This window comes from Mus musculus, chromosome 8 (genome assembly GCF_000001635.26).
Source record: "Mus musculus strain C57BL/6J chromosome 8, GRCm38.p6 C57BL/6J".
NCBI lineage: Eukaryota > Metazoa > Chordata > Mammalia > Rodentia > Muridae > Mus > Mus musculus.
This window is the reverse complement of record NC_000074.6, coordinates 99091001-99106035: the sequence shown is the minus strand read 5'-3', so window position 1 is coordinate 99106035 and position 15035 is coordinate 99091001. Positions and strand designations below refer to the sequence as shown.

Here is a 15035-nt window from a genome sequence, read left to right as displayed (position 1 = left end):
GTACTTCCCAAGGAAGAAGAATTTTGAAATTTTGTGAGTATCCAAAGTAACTCTTGAAAATGTAGGCAAGAGAACAATAAGATTCTGAATAAAAGTGAGCAACACTATCAAAGGAGAAAACACATATCAACTCCTGATGAAAAAAATAATATATTTTACTTAAAGCACTTTATGAAACCTTGGATACAAAGAAAGAATCCTAAATATGAAAAGTAAAGATATTTATTGTTTTAGAAAATTAGCAAAGAATGAATCTGTAAAATTGTTAATTTGTTTTCAGTTTCAGAGCGCTCTCTCTCTCTCTCTCTCTCTCTCTCTCTCTCTCAATAACAAAATAAAATGAGGTTGTTTTGTAGCACAGATGAAGCAGTTGGTATAGAGGATTTTATTTGAACGTGTCTATCAGAAGCCCCCTCCCCTCTTTTGGTGTATCTGCATGCACAAGTGGGAAGCAGGGATGATTTAAACCAGAGGAACTTGATGGCCTCAATGGAAGATGATAAAATACTCTTTTTCACTTGATTTTTGGTAGAATAAGAAAATGGTTAGTTAATGGAATGTATAAAACTATATATGGGGAAGCTATATGTAGAAAACCTTTTAAGAGGGTTATTTACAGGAATTATATAAACTAATTTTGATAGAATGAGAATATTGATAAAATATAATTTAAGTCCGTGGTATTGAGCAACCCAAATGTTAACTTAAAGACATTTATAAATGTTCGGACTTAATATTAAGGAATGAAAGTTAATTTAAGCTATTAAACTACCATACCTTAGAAAGCCCTTTGTGTGAAGATATTAATATATTCACATGTGTGTGTGTGTGTGTGTGAGAGAGAGAGAGAGAGAGTCCTCCTTCCCATTTTCCCCATGTAAACCCTGCATTCTATTCCACTGCCTCCATGATGGTGTTCCCTTAACCACTTACCCACTCTAGCCCTACCTAGCATTCCCCGACACTGGGGCACCAAGCCTCCATAGGCCCCAAGGTCCTCTTCTCCAACTGATGCCAGATAAGGCAATCCTCTTCTATATATGGAGTAGAGACTTTCTACTAAAGACAGAAATTGGGTTAAAATTGAACTAGAGGTATTGGAAAGATGGAGAAAATAATGGCTGCATTTCTATAGTTTTCAAGTGATATGACATAACACCTTGCAGAGGATAAGAAAACACTTGTAAAGTAGCATAATAATCTGTGTTGTGTATGTGCGTGTGTGTGTGCATTTGTGTTTGTATGCTTTTTAATATGGTCGTGAAACACTGAAATAAACAAAATTCAAATCAAAAATTAAGAACATTTTGTTTAATTACATAATTTTCACATTTATGCAGGCACTTGAATTTTCAGATAGGTGGTGTATATTATGGCTCAGTAGCTCATTTCTGATTATAAATTCTTGTGAGTTTCTATCAAAATGATATAGATTCAATTAATGACTCAGGGATCCACATTGAAGCATGGCATTATGGCATTTATAAGAATAAACAATCAGTTCAGCTTAGGAATTATTGTTTGCCAGAACAAGCAGGAGATAGCGTATAAAATTATCTGATCATAAGAGACACGGTTGAAAAGGAGATCGTGACTTCAAGCCAATGAAGACAACTAAGTTTATCTTTAAATGAAAGCCAACTACTTCAGGATCCATAACTTTCTACAACAAGATGGAATGATTTGTTTTCAGTATTGATCATTTCTGGAGGGCATATAAATATATAGGGGAATATATAGGGGATATATTGAGGCAGCAAAACAACACAGGAAACTAAACATCAAAAACCCAATGTATCTAAACATTCCATGCGGAAAACAACATTGATATTGCTTTGTGTTAGTGTAGTGTCAGTGAAAGTGGGAAAGATGAGATTAAAAGTGGGAGGAGTGGTTAGGTATTTCATAATGGATTTCTGAAGGTCCAAATCCCACATATTTATCTGTTCCATGTCCTTCCTTTAGCTCATTCCTTCATGCTGTGTGTTCTAAAGACACATGTGACATGTTGGAAGCAAAGGGTGTTTTTAGTTAAAACAGTGGCACAAGAAGCCATTGTGGGTAGGGAAGAAAATATAATCCTGACTACAACTCAATGACTAAACAATTCACCCATAAATTCTATAAGTATTTTTAAATAGATATGAACTAGTCTTACACCTGGGCTCTATCTGCTAGTTTTGACAAATTGGGTTATTTTCTAGATTTCCTTGGGAATATTTCATCTAGTATTTGTATATATTCCTTTTTTTCAGGAATTATTTTAAGTTCATTTTCATGAAAAAAAATCTGTAGAAAAATAATTTCCCACTTTTTTGTTTGATTGTGGACAACATAATGATAAATAACATACTTTATCCTCATTTATGCATATAAATTAGTAAGTACAAATAATTTTAACTTTTAGTAGAGATATGTACACTAAGTCTGATCATTTCTTCAAATGAAAATATAAACTACTGCTGTAAGAAATAGACAAAAACTGTTCTATAAGCACCACCAGAGATTGGACAGGGAAAAGGGAGGCAGAGCTAAGAGTTGGAGAGGCAGAACAGATGGGAGCGACAGAGGAGAAGCCAAGGTGGAGGCAGTCAGACAGGAAGAAGATCCTGATCCCATGTGGTTTTAATAGCCACAGGTAGTTATGAATATCATATAGGGATAGAATTGGGATAACTTGTCTGATCTAGGTGAGCAGCATGTGTTATTATCAATTGGCTCTGAAATTATTATATGGGCATCTTGTGAATTAAGAATTTATTCACATAAATCTGACTGGTTCATTATAAAAATAGAAATAGACAAAAACTGCTGCTGTAAGAGATAGACATTATTCTTTCAGGACAGGTAATATTTATAGCTTGAATGAAACTGACAAAGGTAGAAGAATAAATGGAAGTAAGAAATTGCTCTAACCTTCCATTTTATATACTTTTTCTTTCATTGACCATCGATTTAGAGTCACCTTCTACTTAAATATTTTTAAGAGAAGTTAAAATGTAACAAAAGGGACATTTTTGAGTCACTGCTTCAGTTGCATATGCTTATTGGTTATCATTATATAATTATCCTGGAGATTATACACGTATACTCTCTATGTATATACATATTTATTACTGACGTCCTGGAGAATATTTTGAAAGTTACAACACATTAGTACTTTCTCACCTTCTTTCCACAGCTATGATTATCAACATTAATTTGATTGTGAATTTTAAGCTTCAGAGTCACTAGAGGACTATAATACTTTTGAAACCAAGAAAACTAGCAATGGAGACACATATCTCATCTTCCATTTGCCAGCAAATTAGAAATCCAAACCCAAATTTATTGAAATAGAGAGAAAATGTGAAAGCCAATGAACTTTGAATCTACCTTGAATGTTGAAAAGAATGTAGTGTTTAATGAGACATGTTAAAGATGAGTCATAGGGTTATTTGTATGTGTGAGTACTAATAAATTTTCTAAGGTTTACTTCTTAGGACATTATTCATATTAACAAGGATGAGAAAAATATGTCTAAAATTACTTATTTATTCGTCTGTCCATTAATTTACTTCTAAATTCATGTTAGTAGTTGCTGGCTACTGCATGCCAGACAAATTACAAAAGAAGAAAAATGGGAGAATTTCACTTACTGTCATCTAAGAACAGACTGGTGATTAACAAATATAAGAACTCATTGGAAATCTTCTAATTGATCACATGATAGCCTTGTTAGCAGATCTGAGATTCAAAATGTAAATTATTGCAAAATATATTTTAATAAGAATTATAAAAATTCCATGCAAATGTAGAAGAATATATAATCTAATAATTTACAGAACCAGAATTATATTATCAACATTTTTTTAGTTTCTTTCTTGAAAATGTTCTTTGAAGAGTTTTAAGAAATGTCTGTATGTTTCAAATTTTAATGGTGGCCCTGAAATGTATTCCCTTAATATTACTTCAAATAGTCTTTGCTTTCCTTCTTCTTTTTTAAAAACAGAGGTGCACTAATCCTTTGCAGTCTCCACTGAAACTGAATAAATTTCATAAAAATTGCTAAACCTTAGCTATCTTAATTGCATAGTTACTCTACAAATAGGGAAGGTATCTAAACTGAAAGCTAGGTACATATTCATCATCTGTAAATTCTCCGGACATTTTTACAAATTTCAATGAAGGATTAATTATTTAAATAGCATCAGAGCTCATAAGACCTCACAGTAGAAACTCTGAGATTTCAGCATGCCTTCTATGCTGTGTCTCTGTAATTTACTCCCTTGAACACATTCTTTTCTTTCCACTGTTTAAAATTCAGATGTTATTTAAACCGTTGAAAAATTAAATTTTATCTTAATGTATTTTAGTGACACAATGTCCTTCAAAATATTTACCAGGATCAACATTTAGATAAAATGTTAGCAGTTATCTGCATTAAAATAAAATGACATTTTAAATATAGTTTAACCAAAAATGTTAACCACAACCAATTTATGGGATATTTGTTATGTCAATTAGATTCACCATTTTGATTACTTCCTTTCCAATACATCATGAATTTAACATTATTGATTCTTAAAACAAAACTTATTTCTAACTAATGATTAGATCCATGAGTGCCACTATTTCTGTCATGGAAATGGTTAAAAAATAAATGGTTTCAGACTTGAGTCTGTATCAGAATCACTTCGATTGTGGGACCTTCATATTGACATGCCCTGCCATGACACTTTCTGGCTTGACAGTTTGTGGGTAAGAGGTCTAATGAATCCTGGTTGATGTAAGTGATGGAAAAAGCATGCTTCATTTCCAGTATGATGTTCAGACAAAAGTTATGAGACATGATGTGGTAAGTACCTGTCTGTCTTTACACATGCAAAACATTATGAATTATGTGCATTATTTTCAATATGGTAGATTCACTAATCAAATAGCTCTTACATAGATAATTTCATCAGCACATATGAACCAACACATTCACATTATATATAAATGACAGGAAATTTATCTATGTATATCTTTTAAATGCCCTGTTTTATGACTGAACTTCATGCCAGATTATAAAGAAATTATCTCTTCCTCCGTTCCATTCTTCATATACCACATGTATAGTAAATTATGGAACCTGGCAACAGAAGGTCTGTGGTGACAAGATTGGATAGATAGGGGAAAGGATGGCACATTTGATTCAATGGAGACTTCTGTCATTCCTTGATTTTATTACATGAGGTTCTGACAGAGCTGGCCTTAACTAAAGGTGTCTCTTTCTACTTGTCTCTTAAACAGCTGCTAATTTGTGCTGCTCTGAAGAGTTGTGTTCATTAAACATCTTCTTACCTTGGCCTTCCATTCTAATTTATATTTATGAAATTATGACCCCAGAGTTTCTCCGTGTTCTTAAATGCTGAAGCATATATGCTATGTGTTTAACAACAATAAATATAATTTCTTTCTTTTCAAATCTGGTTAGAGTTAGACTTATTCCCTCTTGGAGTAGCAAAAGTTTTCAAATTACTAGGAATCATGTCTCTGATGAGAAGCAGTGTCTTTAACTAAAACAATAGTAATAATCAGGAACAACATTTCATTTGGCATTTCATAAGAGTGTTATGTGACTTAACAAAAAAATATCGATTTACCCATGAAAAAAGCACTCTTGTGTTTTACACATTAAAGGAAACTAAATTTTAGAATGTGTCAAACTCTTCTCTTAAAGAAGGAACGCTAAGACTGTGATTTCAGTGAGAAAAATTCAATTAAAAAAAATCCTAATGATTGACTTAAGTTTCAGGATTTCCAGCTTAAGGGTAACCTGTATTTACAGTTACTTTGAGTCATAGGGTCACTCAAACTGACTGCAATTATAATAAGTTCTAGAATGTAACTAGACATATTTCTTAACAAAATGCAAACATAATGTAAACATTAATTGTTAACTTTATTGTGTTTCCAAGTATATTATAATGATAGGATGCAAAATCTCAATCATATGTAAGTTACAAATATATGGTTCACCAATTTGTACAAGTCATATGGCACAATACAATAGTGACCTATTCACAAACATGATTTTTTTTCTTTTCTGAAAATTCCAAAGTCCAATGCAGTATTCATATTTACATATACACAAAGTATTTAGAGCCATTATCATCATATACTTAACCCTTTATCATTATAGACCGTTTCCTTGTTTCCACAGTTGTATAATATCTATCATCACCTTGGCTGCCATGATTCATTCACATAGTAATCATATGGTAGCTATTTGCATTAGAAATATAAGCCCTCATATTTTTACTATGGGAGCTCTTTTCTAATGTTTCACATAGAAGTCCTAAGTATTGTAGCAATCATACATGAGAATTAAGATAGTTTTCTGTCATTCTAGGAAACAACATGGCATTAAGTTGGTGTTGTTTTTGCAAATGAAACGAGAACATTCAGTGTAGGATTCCAAAAGGCTATACCAATCTAAACAGTTCTCTGCACAGAAGTCATCCCTATAATCTATTCATCTCAGGATAATATCTAAGCATTGTTTTCACGTATTATCCAGTAACCTTAAAAACAGCTTGCATTATTGGAAGAGAACACATACAACTCCTCAACAAGGTTTCTTCCAGGGAGCTTTGTTTGAGGGAAACTCTATCTGGCAGCCACGCACACCTTGACGGGTAAAGAAGAGCTGCGAGGACTGAAGGTTTAAATCATGCCTCCACGATCCTCCCCAAAGCCCTCTCCAATCCCCGTAACAGTTCCAAATCTCATTCTAGATGCCCGTAAATATACAAATTGGAAAGAAACCTGTAATTGCCCACTGGAGTTTTCAAATACACTTAACTTTGCTATTTCAAGCCACAGACACCAAATGGAAACTAAGGTAATGCTCTTAATTTTCATCAATTTATCACAGCTGAGGTTTTAAAGTGATGGATTTTGCTCCAAAACCTTGGCACAAAGTATCCATGGTAATTTAAAAAGCTGAAAATGAGTCTTTGGCCTAAAGTACCAGACCACAAAAGCGATGTCAGTGAAATATTACAGGTAATGGGAGCCCTCTGAAATGATCAGAAGAGCTGATGATGATTTTTATATTACAGGTCATTCAAACAGTAAGTGCCATGGACAAAGACGATCCCAAAAACGGACATTTTTTCTTGTACAGTCTTCTTCCAGAAATGGTCAACAACCCAAATTTCACCATCAAGAAAAATGAAGGTAATATATTAGGACTTTGAAATCATTCAGGGTGGAAACTGGGAGATGACATGCAGTTTCCAAAACAATAATGGAAAATATGATTAAGTTATTTATTTATTTTTGTTCACTCATGAGTAGCTGAAAGCCAGCTTATCAGCTGCATAGCAAGGTAATTACATTACTTCCTTATTCTAATACTGACGTTACAGATAAGAAAACTGTTGATGAAAATTAATGGTATCCAAGGGAGTACTTTCCTTGACAAGATGAGAAGCTCTGTTTACCGTTCCCTAAATGTTTCCAAGAAGTCTGAGATCCTGAGATATCTGTTACTGAAAGAACTAGTTAGCACTTTGGAGTTGTTAACTTTTAATTGTCTGTTTCTAAGTCTTTAGTAAAAGTCTATTTTAATTTTGCCTGGTTTGTGGGTACCCAGTAGAGGTATTTGTTTTAATCCTGCACCAACCTTAATAATATCCATTAGTTCCTAAAATCCTTTTTTTTTAATTTATTTTTTATTATTGGGTATGTATTTTAGTTACATTTCCAAGGCTATCCCAAAAGTCCCCCACACCCTCCCACACCCACTCCTCCACCCACCCACTCCCACCTCTTGGCCCTGGCGTTCCCCTGTACTGGGGCATATAAAGTTTGCCTGACCTATGGGCCTCTCTTTCCACTGATGGCCGACCAGGCCATCTTTTGATACATATGCAGCTAGAGACACGAGCTCAGGGGTGGGGTGGGGGTGGGTGGGGCTACTGGTTAGTTCATATTGTGAAGGAAATTTTGTATTAGTAGTATTTGAAAAGTAATAAAAATTAATTTTATTTCTGTCTCTCTTAGTTACAGAGAATATTTAACTGAGTCTGTTATTCTTGAGGAACTTCTTTATATGGCTACTGTTCCTTTAAGTGTGGTTGTATTGTAATCACGGGCTGTAGTTCAACCATTGAGACAGTATTTCATGAATATATTCACATTTATTCAGACACCATATTTTAAAGGACTGTAACTTTAATTTGACTCTAACATATTTATCTTAGTCTTAACTAGATTGTTAGTATTGTCTGGGTCAGTTTTCTGTTTTTTTTTTTTTGTTTTTTTTTTTTTTTTTTTAATAGGCATTTCTTTACTTTCTAAAATGCACAATAGAGAAGTTGTACTCAATCAGCACATGAAACTTTGGGGCATGATAACTGTTTGGGATATTGCTGTCTCAGTTTGTAGGAGGTTAATGTCTTTTAAGAAAATTCTGTTATGAAATAAAACAGCATTTTATGGCTCACGTTAAATGTATCATGGCCTTGCCTTTCATTGTAATGTAACTTAGCTCTTTGAGGATGCTTTGATAAATGTAGATGCATCATAGAAAAGGAAGCAAGAAGGTCATTATACAGACTTAACTTACCTAGCCTGCTTCCATTATTATGGACATTAAAGTGACAAGATTCTCCCTAAAGATGGAATCCTTACAATTTAGTCACCCTAATCAGAAACTGTTATCCAATAACATCATTTTTGTTCCTTTTATGAAGATAAGCAGGACTTATCTTTTATGGAAATCTTATGTATATAGTTATGCTTAAAGCCCATTGATAAACCTCAGACTTATGATAATATACAGTAATGTGGTCCCTGCTTATTTGATTCGGACCTTATTTGTATCTAGATTGTAGTTGTATAAAATACCCCTCATTTAAAAAGTCGAATGAAGTAATGTGTTCTCATTTGCCATATTCAGATATCTTTATTTTCCCTACACCGTCCATAATTTTAAGACTTGCCTTTTTATAGTTGTGATCCTGGAAGATACGCATACCACAAGGGTTAGATGAATGGGAAGGCAAATTACTGGATTCCAGAGGAAGTTTAATTCCAGCCTCTATTTTAAATGATAATACTTCTTAAAGGAATGTGTCATTTGATAATGGATTTCATATGTTTTCTCTGAAATGTTGAAACTTGTAGAAAAAATGCACAGGGAATGCTCTGTCATAAATTTCAAGAAGCTCTAAACAGAATATTTAAAGTTGCATGGATTGTCTTGTTTTGTTTCTAGAAAACAGAAGCCCAAACTTTGGCCTATCTCCCAGGTCTGAAAACAACTCTGGGTGTTACACAGTGACTTAGGATTTAAAAAGGCATTTCGTACACAACAATTTTTCATTTTAAATCATATAGTCATTTGTTTTGCAAATGGTGACTGGAAAATTTGTTATTCCAACGGGGAATATTTTTATTAAAGTGGAAGAAGCTGCTGTTCATATTTATGTCTGCAAAACACCATAAACTAGGACTGTCTTATAGAACGTAGGGTATTTGTTCATTGTGCTTCTGGATTCAGGATCCAAACATTCAACAAACCCTCATGAAATAAATCATGAACCTGAGGCCTTTGGATTATATATGTAAAGTTTATGCTCTTTTTGCCTTTGCCTAGATTATAAATTCATAGACTTTGCTACATAGGCTAATACTGCTTTGCTGTATGAATAATTGCTGTGAAAATAAGATGTCCTAATAATATACAGAAGCAATTGAAATCATCAAAATATTTGTCAATTTTAAAATGTTTACATAGTTGTATGGATATATGTTAGATAGACACATAGATTATAAAAGTTAGTACATAGATAATCTGTCAGTATTTTCACTGTTAATGATGCTTGTGAGAATGCAAAGGTAATGGTGATATTTTTACATTATTACTTAATGAGATATCTTTAATGTTATAAACATAAGATAAAATCAAATGGTCTAATTATATTTATAGCTAGTAATCATTTATTTTGTCCATAATTTGGACTTTTAAATGATTAGAAATTTATGCTTCTCAACTGAGATAATTTATAGATTTAAGTCTCTGAGAATAAACCATTGTAAATTTTTGAAATATCCAATATATCCAAATCTACACTTGATGAATGAAATAATTTCTCAATTACTTTGATCTTTAGAAAATACTTGGCATGTCTAAGAAACTTGTGGCCATGGCTTTCAACTCAGAATTCTCATGATCTTTCTTAAGTAGATAGGTCCTCCTGCAATTTTTCCTCTATGAATTCATAATCAAAGATAAAATGAAATAGAAATGGACTGTGTCTTTTATACTACACAGTTGAATGATTTCATAAATAATCCTCCCATTAAACTATATAAGAATAATATTTGTACCATAATAAGAAGGCAGCTTTCAATATGGAGGAAGGGAACACAGGTCAAATATGGAAATACAATGTGTTATGCACATCTAAAATGCAGAACAACGTGAATCTTTTAATTTGGTAGTATAGATATTGGTTTCTTCATATTTTACTTGCGTGAATTTATAAACTATGAGTGTTGCTGACCACATTTTATTTGGCTTCTATTCTAACTGTGGAAATGGAAAATACCCAACCATTCAATATATGAAGACAAGGAAGATAAATGGACCTGTTACAGATACTGAAATATCTTGTTTGCAGGAAATTTGAGATCTGCAGAAGCTGATCTCCCCCAGCCTACACACTGTAGGTAAAATAATTTTTGATTGGATTTGTAATATCTTTGGTTGCTGAAAAGGGAACGTAAGTGGCTCATAATAAAATACAGAGATGACTTAACTCGGGGAAATATAGAAACTGAAGTTCTCTTGTTTAAGGAGAGCCTATGAGAGGAAAATACACACTACCCCTAAACTTAGTATTTTCTTGGTTACTGTTGAGAAAATCTAACAAAAATCATGATCTCAAATGAAGTTGGCTTTCCTCCACTTGGAAAAGTTTGAGTTAACTCTAATCTGATTGATAAGATATCCATTCTAAGGATGTCATTGAATCTTGTGGAGAAAGCATTAGATTAATATATATGAGGCCATGCAGTCAAACACAAAAATAAGTATCTTTTTTTCTCAACAAATAATTTTGTTAACATAAATGACTGGGACTGTTAATTGAGCTTTTGAGTAAACATGCCTTCCTTGCATTACTTTAATGTCTATAAAATATTTACTTGGAAAGATTGCAAGTCATATTTTATCTTCAGAATTCTATCTCAACTTAGAGTTGGCCTACTTCAAGTATATGTGATTTATACATTTTATACTATGAAAATATCTACCATAGGAATATTATTTCCATAGATAATTTACTATGAGTTCAGTTTGCTAGTCTGCAACACCAGGATAACAGTTCCTAGCTCCCACTGTGCTGTGCTGGGATGGTGAATATATATATATATACATTCTGAGACATCCTGAAGATGTGGAAAACCACTCAATAAACAGGACATGATCTGTTTCTATATGGATCTTATTTCTTTTTGCTTTTTTATGTGTCTGTGCTTTTAGTTTGGTTTTGGTACTTTGCTGTATTGATTTTATTAATAAATTATTTTACTTACTTATATCCCAACTGTTGCCGGGGCTCCCTTGTGATGCTCCCTTGCAGAGTGCTTCCCCCATCCCCCTAACATTCATTCTGAAGATGTCCTCCCTCCCCCAGGCATTCCTCCAATTGGCGGGGCATCAAGTTTCTATGGGATTAGGCACATCCTCTCCACTGATTCCAAACAAGGTAGACCTCTGCTCAGGGAAGCCCCTGTATGCTCTTTTGTTGGTGGCTTAGACTCTGGCAGCTCCCAGGGGTACAAGTGTGATGACACTGTTCAGCTTCATATTGGGTCGCAACCCTCTTCAGTTCCTTCAATCCTTCCCCTAAGTCTTCCATAAGGTAGCAGACCTCAATCCAATGCTTAGCTGTGAGTATCTGCATCTATCTCAACTGCCAGGGGTCAGGGGTTGGGAGGATCTCTAGAAAATCCCAGAGTCCTGGGATGGAGGAGGCTCACAGGACTCAATGAGGGTGACCTTACCCACAATGCCCAACAATGGAGATATGGAACCAGAAGAGACTTCCTCTAGCAGTTAGATGGGCCGCCCAGTGGAGGGATGGGATACCAACCCAGCTTCAAAATGTTGGACCCAAAGTGTACTGTTGAAAAGAAATTCAGGGGTAAAAATGGAGAAGGGACTGAAGGAATGGCCGAGCAGTGACTGGCCCAACTTAGGATCCATCCCATGGGTGGGCATCAAACCCTGATGTTATTACTGATGCTATGTTGTGCTCGCAGACCAGAGCCTAGCATTGTTGTCCTCTGAGAGCCTCTACCAGCAGCTAACTGAATTTTTTTTTAATATATTTTTTTTATTATTACGTATTTTCCTCAATTACATTTAGAATGCTATCCCAAAAGTCACCCATACCCCCCCCCCACTTCCCTACCCACCCATTCCCATTTTTTGGCCCTGGCATTCCCCTGTACTGGGACATATAAAGTTTGCGTATCCAATGGGCCTCTCTTTCCAGTGATGGCCGATTAGGCCATCTTTTGATACATATGCAGCTAGAGTCAAGAGCTCCGGGGTACTGGTTAGTTCATAATGTTGTTGCACCTACAGGGTTGCAGATCTCTTTAGCTCCTTGGATACTTTCCGCTCCTTTAGCATATCATTCCTAACTATGTCTCCTTTAATTTTTCTAGATAGACATTTTTAACACAGAAGATTAATTTTGCTTGTGAAATCATCAATAAAGTCACTTATCCTCACCAAAAGACTTTGCACACAATCTTATTCCACGATAATAAAGTCCTCAAGGTATTATTTTAGAAAGATAAATGACTTCTTCAAAAAGAGCAAGGAGGAAGATGGGGAGATGGGGGTTCTTAGATTTAGCCATGAGGGTAAAAACTAAAAGGAATTTTACCTCCTTTCTTTCTGTTTTTGTTTTTTATCTCTTTCAATAAAGTGAAGCTTGGCTTTCTCTTCAAATTTTCAACATTCTGGATCACTTTTTATCTTAATACTGAGTTATGGGAACTGTAAATGCACATTTTGAGAGCCAATCTATTTTTTAAACCTTTGTCAATTGTCAGCTATTATCAGACACCTATTGACCTTAAATCAAAAATCTATGGCCTAATAGTGAAAGCAGATTTTTTCTGATCACAAGTCACCCAGACTTAAGATCTTTTCTCCTGCAGAATCATCAAGAAATCTTTTTTTTTTCTGTTACTGTACTGATGAAAATAGGTCTTTCCTTCCATACTTAAAAAAGTTACATGCCTCCGCATGTGACTTAACTATTAGCTTTCCTTGTTTATTCCCAGCCGAGTTAGAGATAAACCATTTGTGCTATGTCTAATTATCATAGGCCTCCTTAAGTTCTGCCGTTCTAAGGTACTTGAAGTAGTAAGAGCCTATCATAAATTACAGTTCTTTCCTCAAGTGCCCATTACTAGAGACCCCATTTGCCAGCACATCCATTTCCAGGTGTTCATTCTCTCTCTCTCTCTCTCTCTCTCTCTCTCTCTCTCTCTCTCTCTCTCCATATATATATATATATATGTGTGTGTGTGTGTGTGTGTGTGTGTGTGTGTGTGTATGTATATATATATATATATATGCCTGTGTGAATGTAATGTATAGTTCTTCTTGTAATGCAATATTAAAACACTGCATTCAATTACTCTAGTAAATTTTCCCACAACATACTCACCAAACCAAATGGTTGATATTGCTATAGCTATTTCAATCTTTGCTCATACTGAGGATCGGACTTCCTTTTCAATCACAAAATGCATGGCTCAATTTTCACCAAGAAATCAAGGGCATCTCAAATATACAAGATGAGCTTATGTTTAAAACTGAAAAGATTTCTGCTGTACTAAAACATAATTTATTGTCTATTGTTATATTTATCAGGAGTATGTTGTTGATAAAACACACTTGCATTTATAAACTTCAATTAAGAATAATATGTAAGCTATGGAAAGTTGTAAATAGTTCTATTGTTTTATTCTAACATATATGACTATGCAATAGGAATCAGAAAATGGGATGATTTTATTTTCTTACCCTCATGTTAGTTTTTATTTTCTATATTTTCTTTTTAAAATTAATGGGAAGGATATTTTCAGAAATGCAATTTCTTTGCATTTGTCCTTTGCAAATACTGGAAAATCTTAAAATCATTACTCTGTTCAGACATAGCAATGCCCTTATTGTTTAGTTCTCAGTGAGTGTTATGGGAGACAATTTAGCTTAGCCATTGAAAGATACTTAGATATAATTTAGAAACTGTATGTATTCACATGTGTGTTCTCAAAGCTTCTATCAAAGCTTCTCTGTCACTTTTCTAGCAACTGATTCCAGTCCCTATAGTGCATTCTATTAAAGGAGATCTTTGAAAAAAATAAATAAAGGAAACCATCAACTGTATTGCATATTTACCTTAAATTTACATTTGTCATTTTCAAGATGCACTTTGATTTGACAATTTGCTTTCTAAGAAACTTCTAAGGAAAAATAGCTTCTAAATAACACTAAAGTTAAAAATAGCTTGTAAAGAAAATTATAGGAGTACCCTGGACAATAGGTACTGTGTATAGAACAAGTTAGAGTTGAGTTTTACTTTTACTCAGGCTTCCTTATGCTCTGCTACTGTTTATGTCTTTGAAGACTAATTTTATTTATTGATTTATCATCGATTTCCAAGCTCAGAAATAGATCTTAGCTATCTGTGGGTATCAGGCAAACATGATTGCTCTGAAAAACAGACACAGGTTTAATATTTAAATTTTAAATTTAAAATAAACCATCAGTCTAAGCAAGTTTTCCATTTCTAAAAATGTACAAAGTGTAGTTGGCAGTCATTTCATCTCTGTTCACCGCAGAAGTATGCATTTTGCATTCATTTGAACGTTTTCTGGACAAAATACTAGGCAAACATGATCATCTGTCTGGGGTGTGTGATCTGAATGTTGCACACGAACTCCTGAGATTCCCAGAGTTTGGTGTAGAA

At 34.0% G+C, this 15035-nt stretch overlaps 1 protein-coding gene across 8 annotated transcripts in view; it reads left to right on the top strand.

Annotated features, from left to right (window-relative positions):
- Cdh8 (cadherin 8) overlaps positions 1-15035 on the top strand; it is a 393196-nt gene that overhangs the window by 311631 nt on the left and 66530 nt on the right. For all 8 annotated transcript variants that reach the window (NR_133570.1, NM_001285914.1, NM_001285913.1 and 5 more), the window contains one exon: positions 7089-7206. Coding sequence is in view for 7 of the 8 variants with exons in the window: in NM_001285914.1 (NP_001272843.1) it covers positions 7089-7206 (118 nt within the window). In the remaining variant the exon portion in view is untranslated. The remainder of the gene's footprint in view (positions 1-7088; positions 7207-15035) is intronic.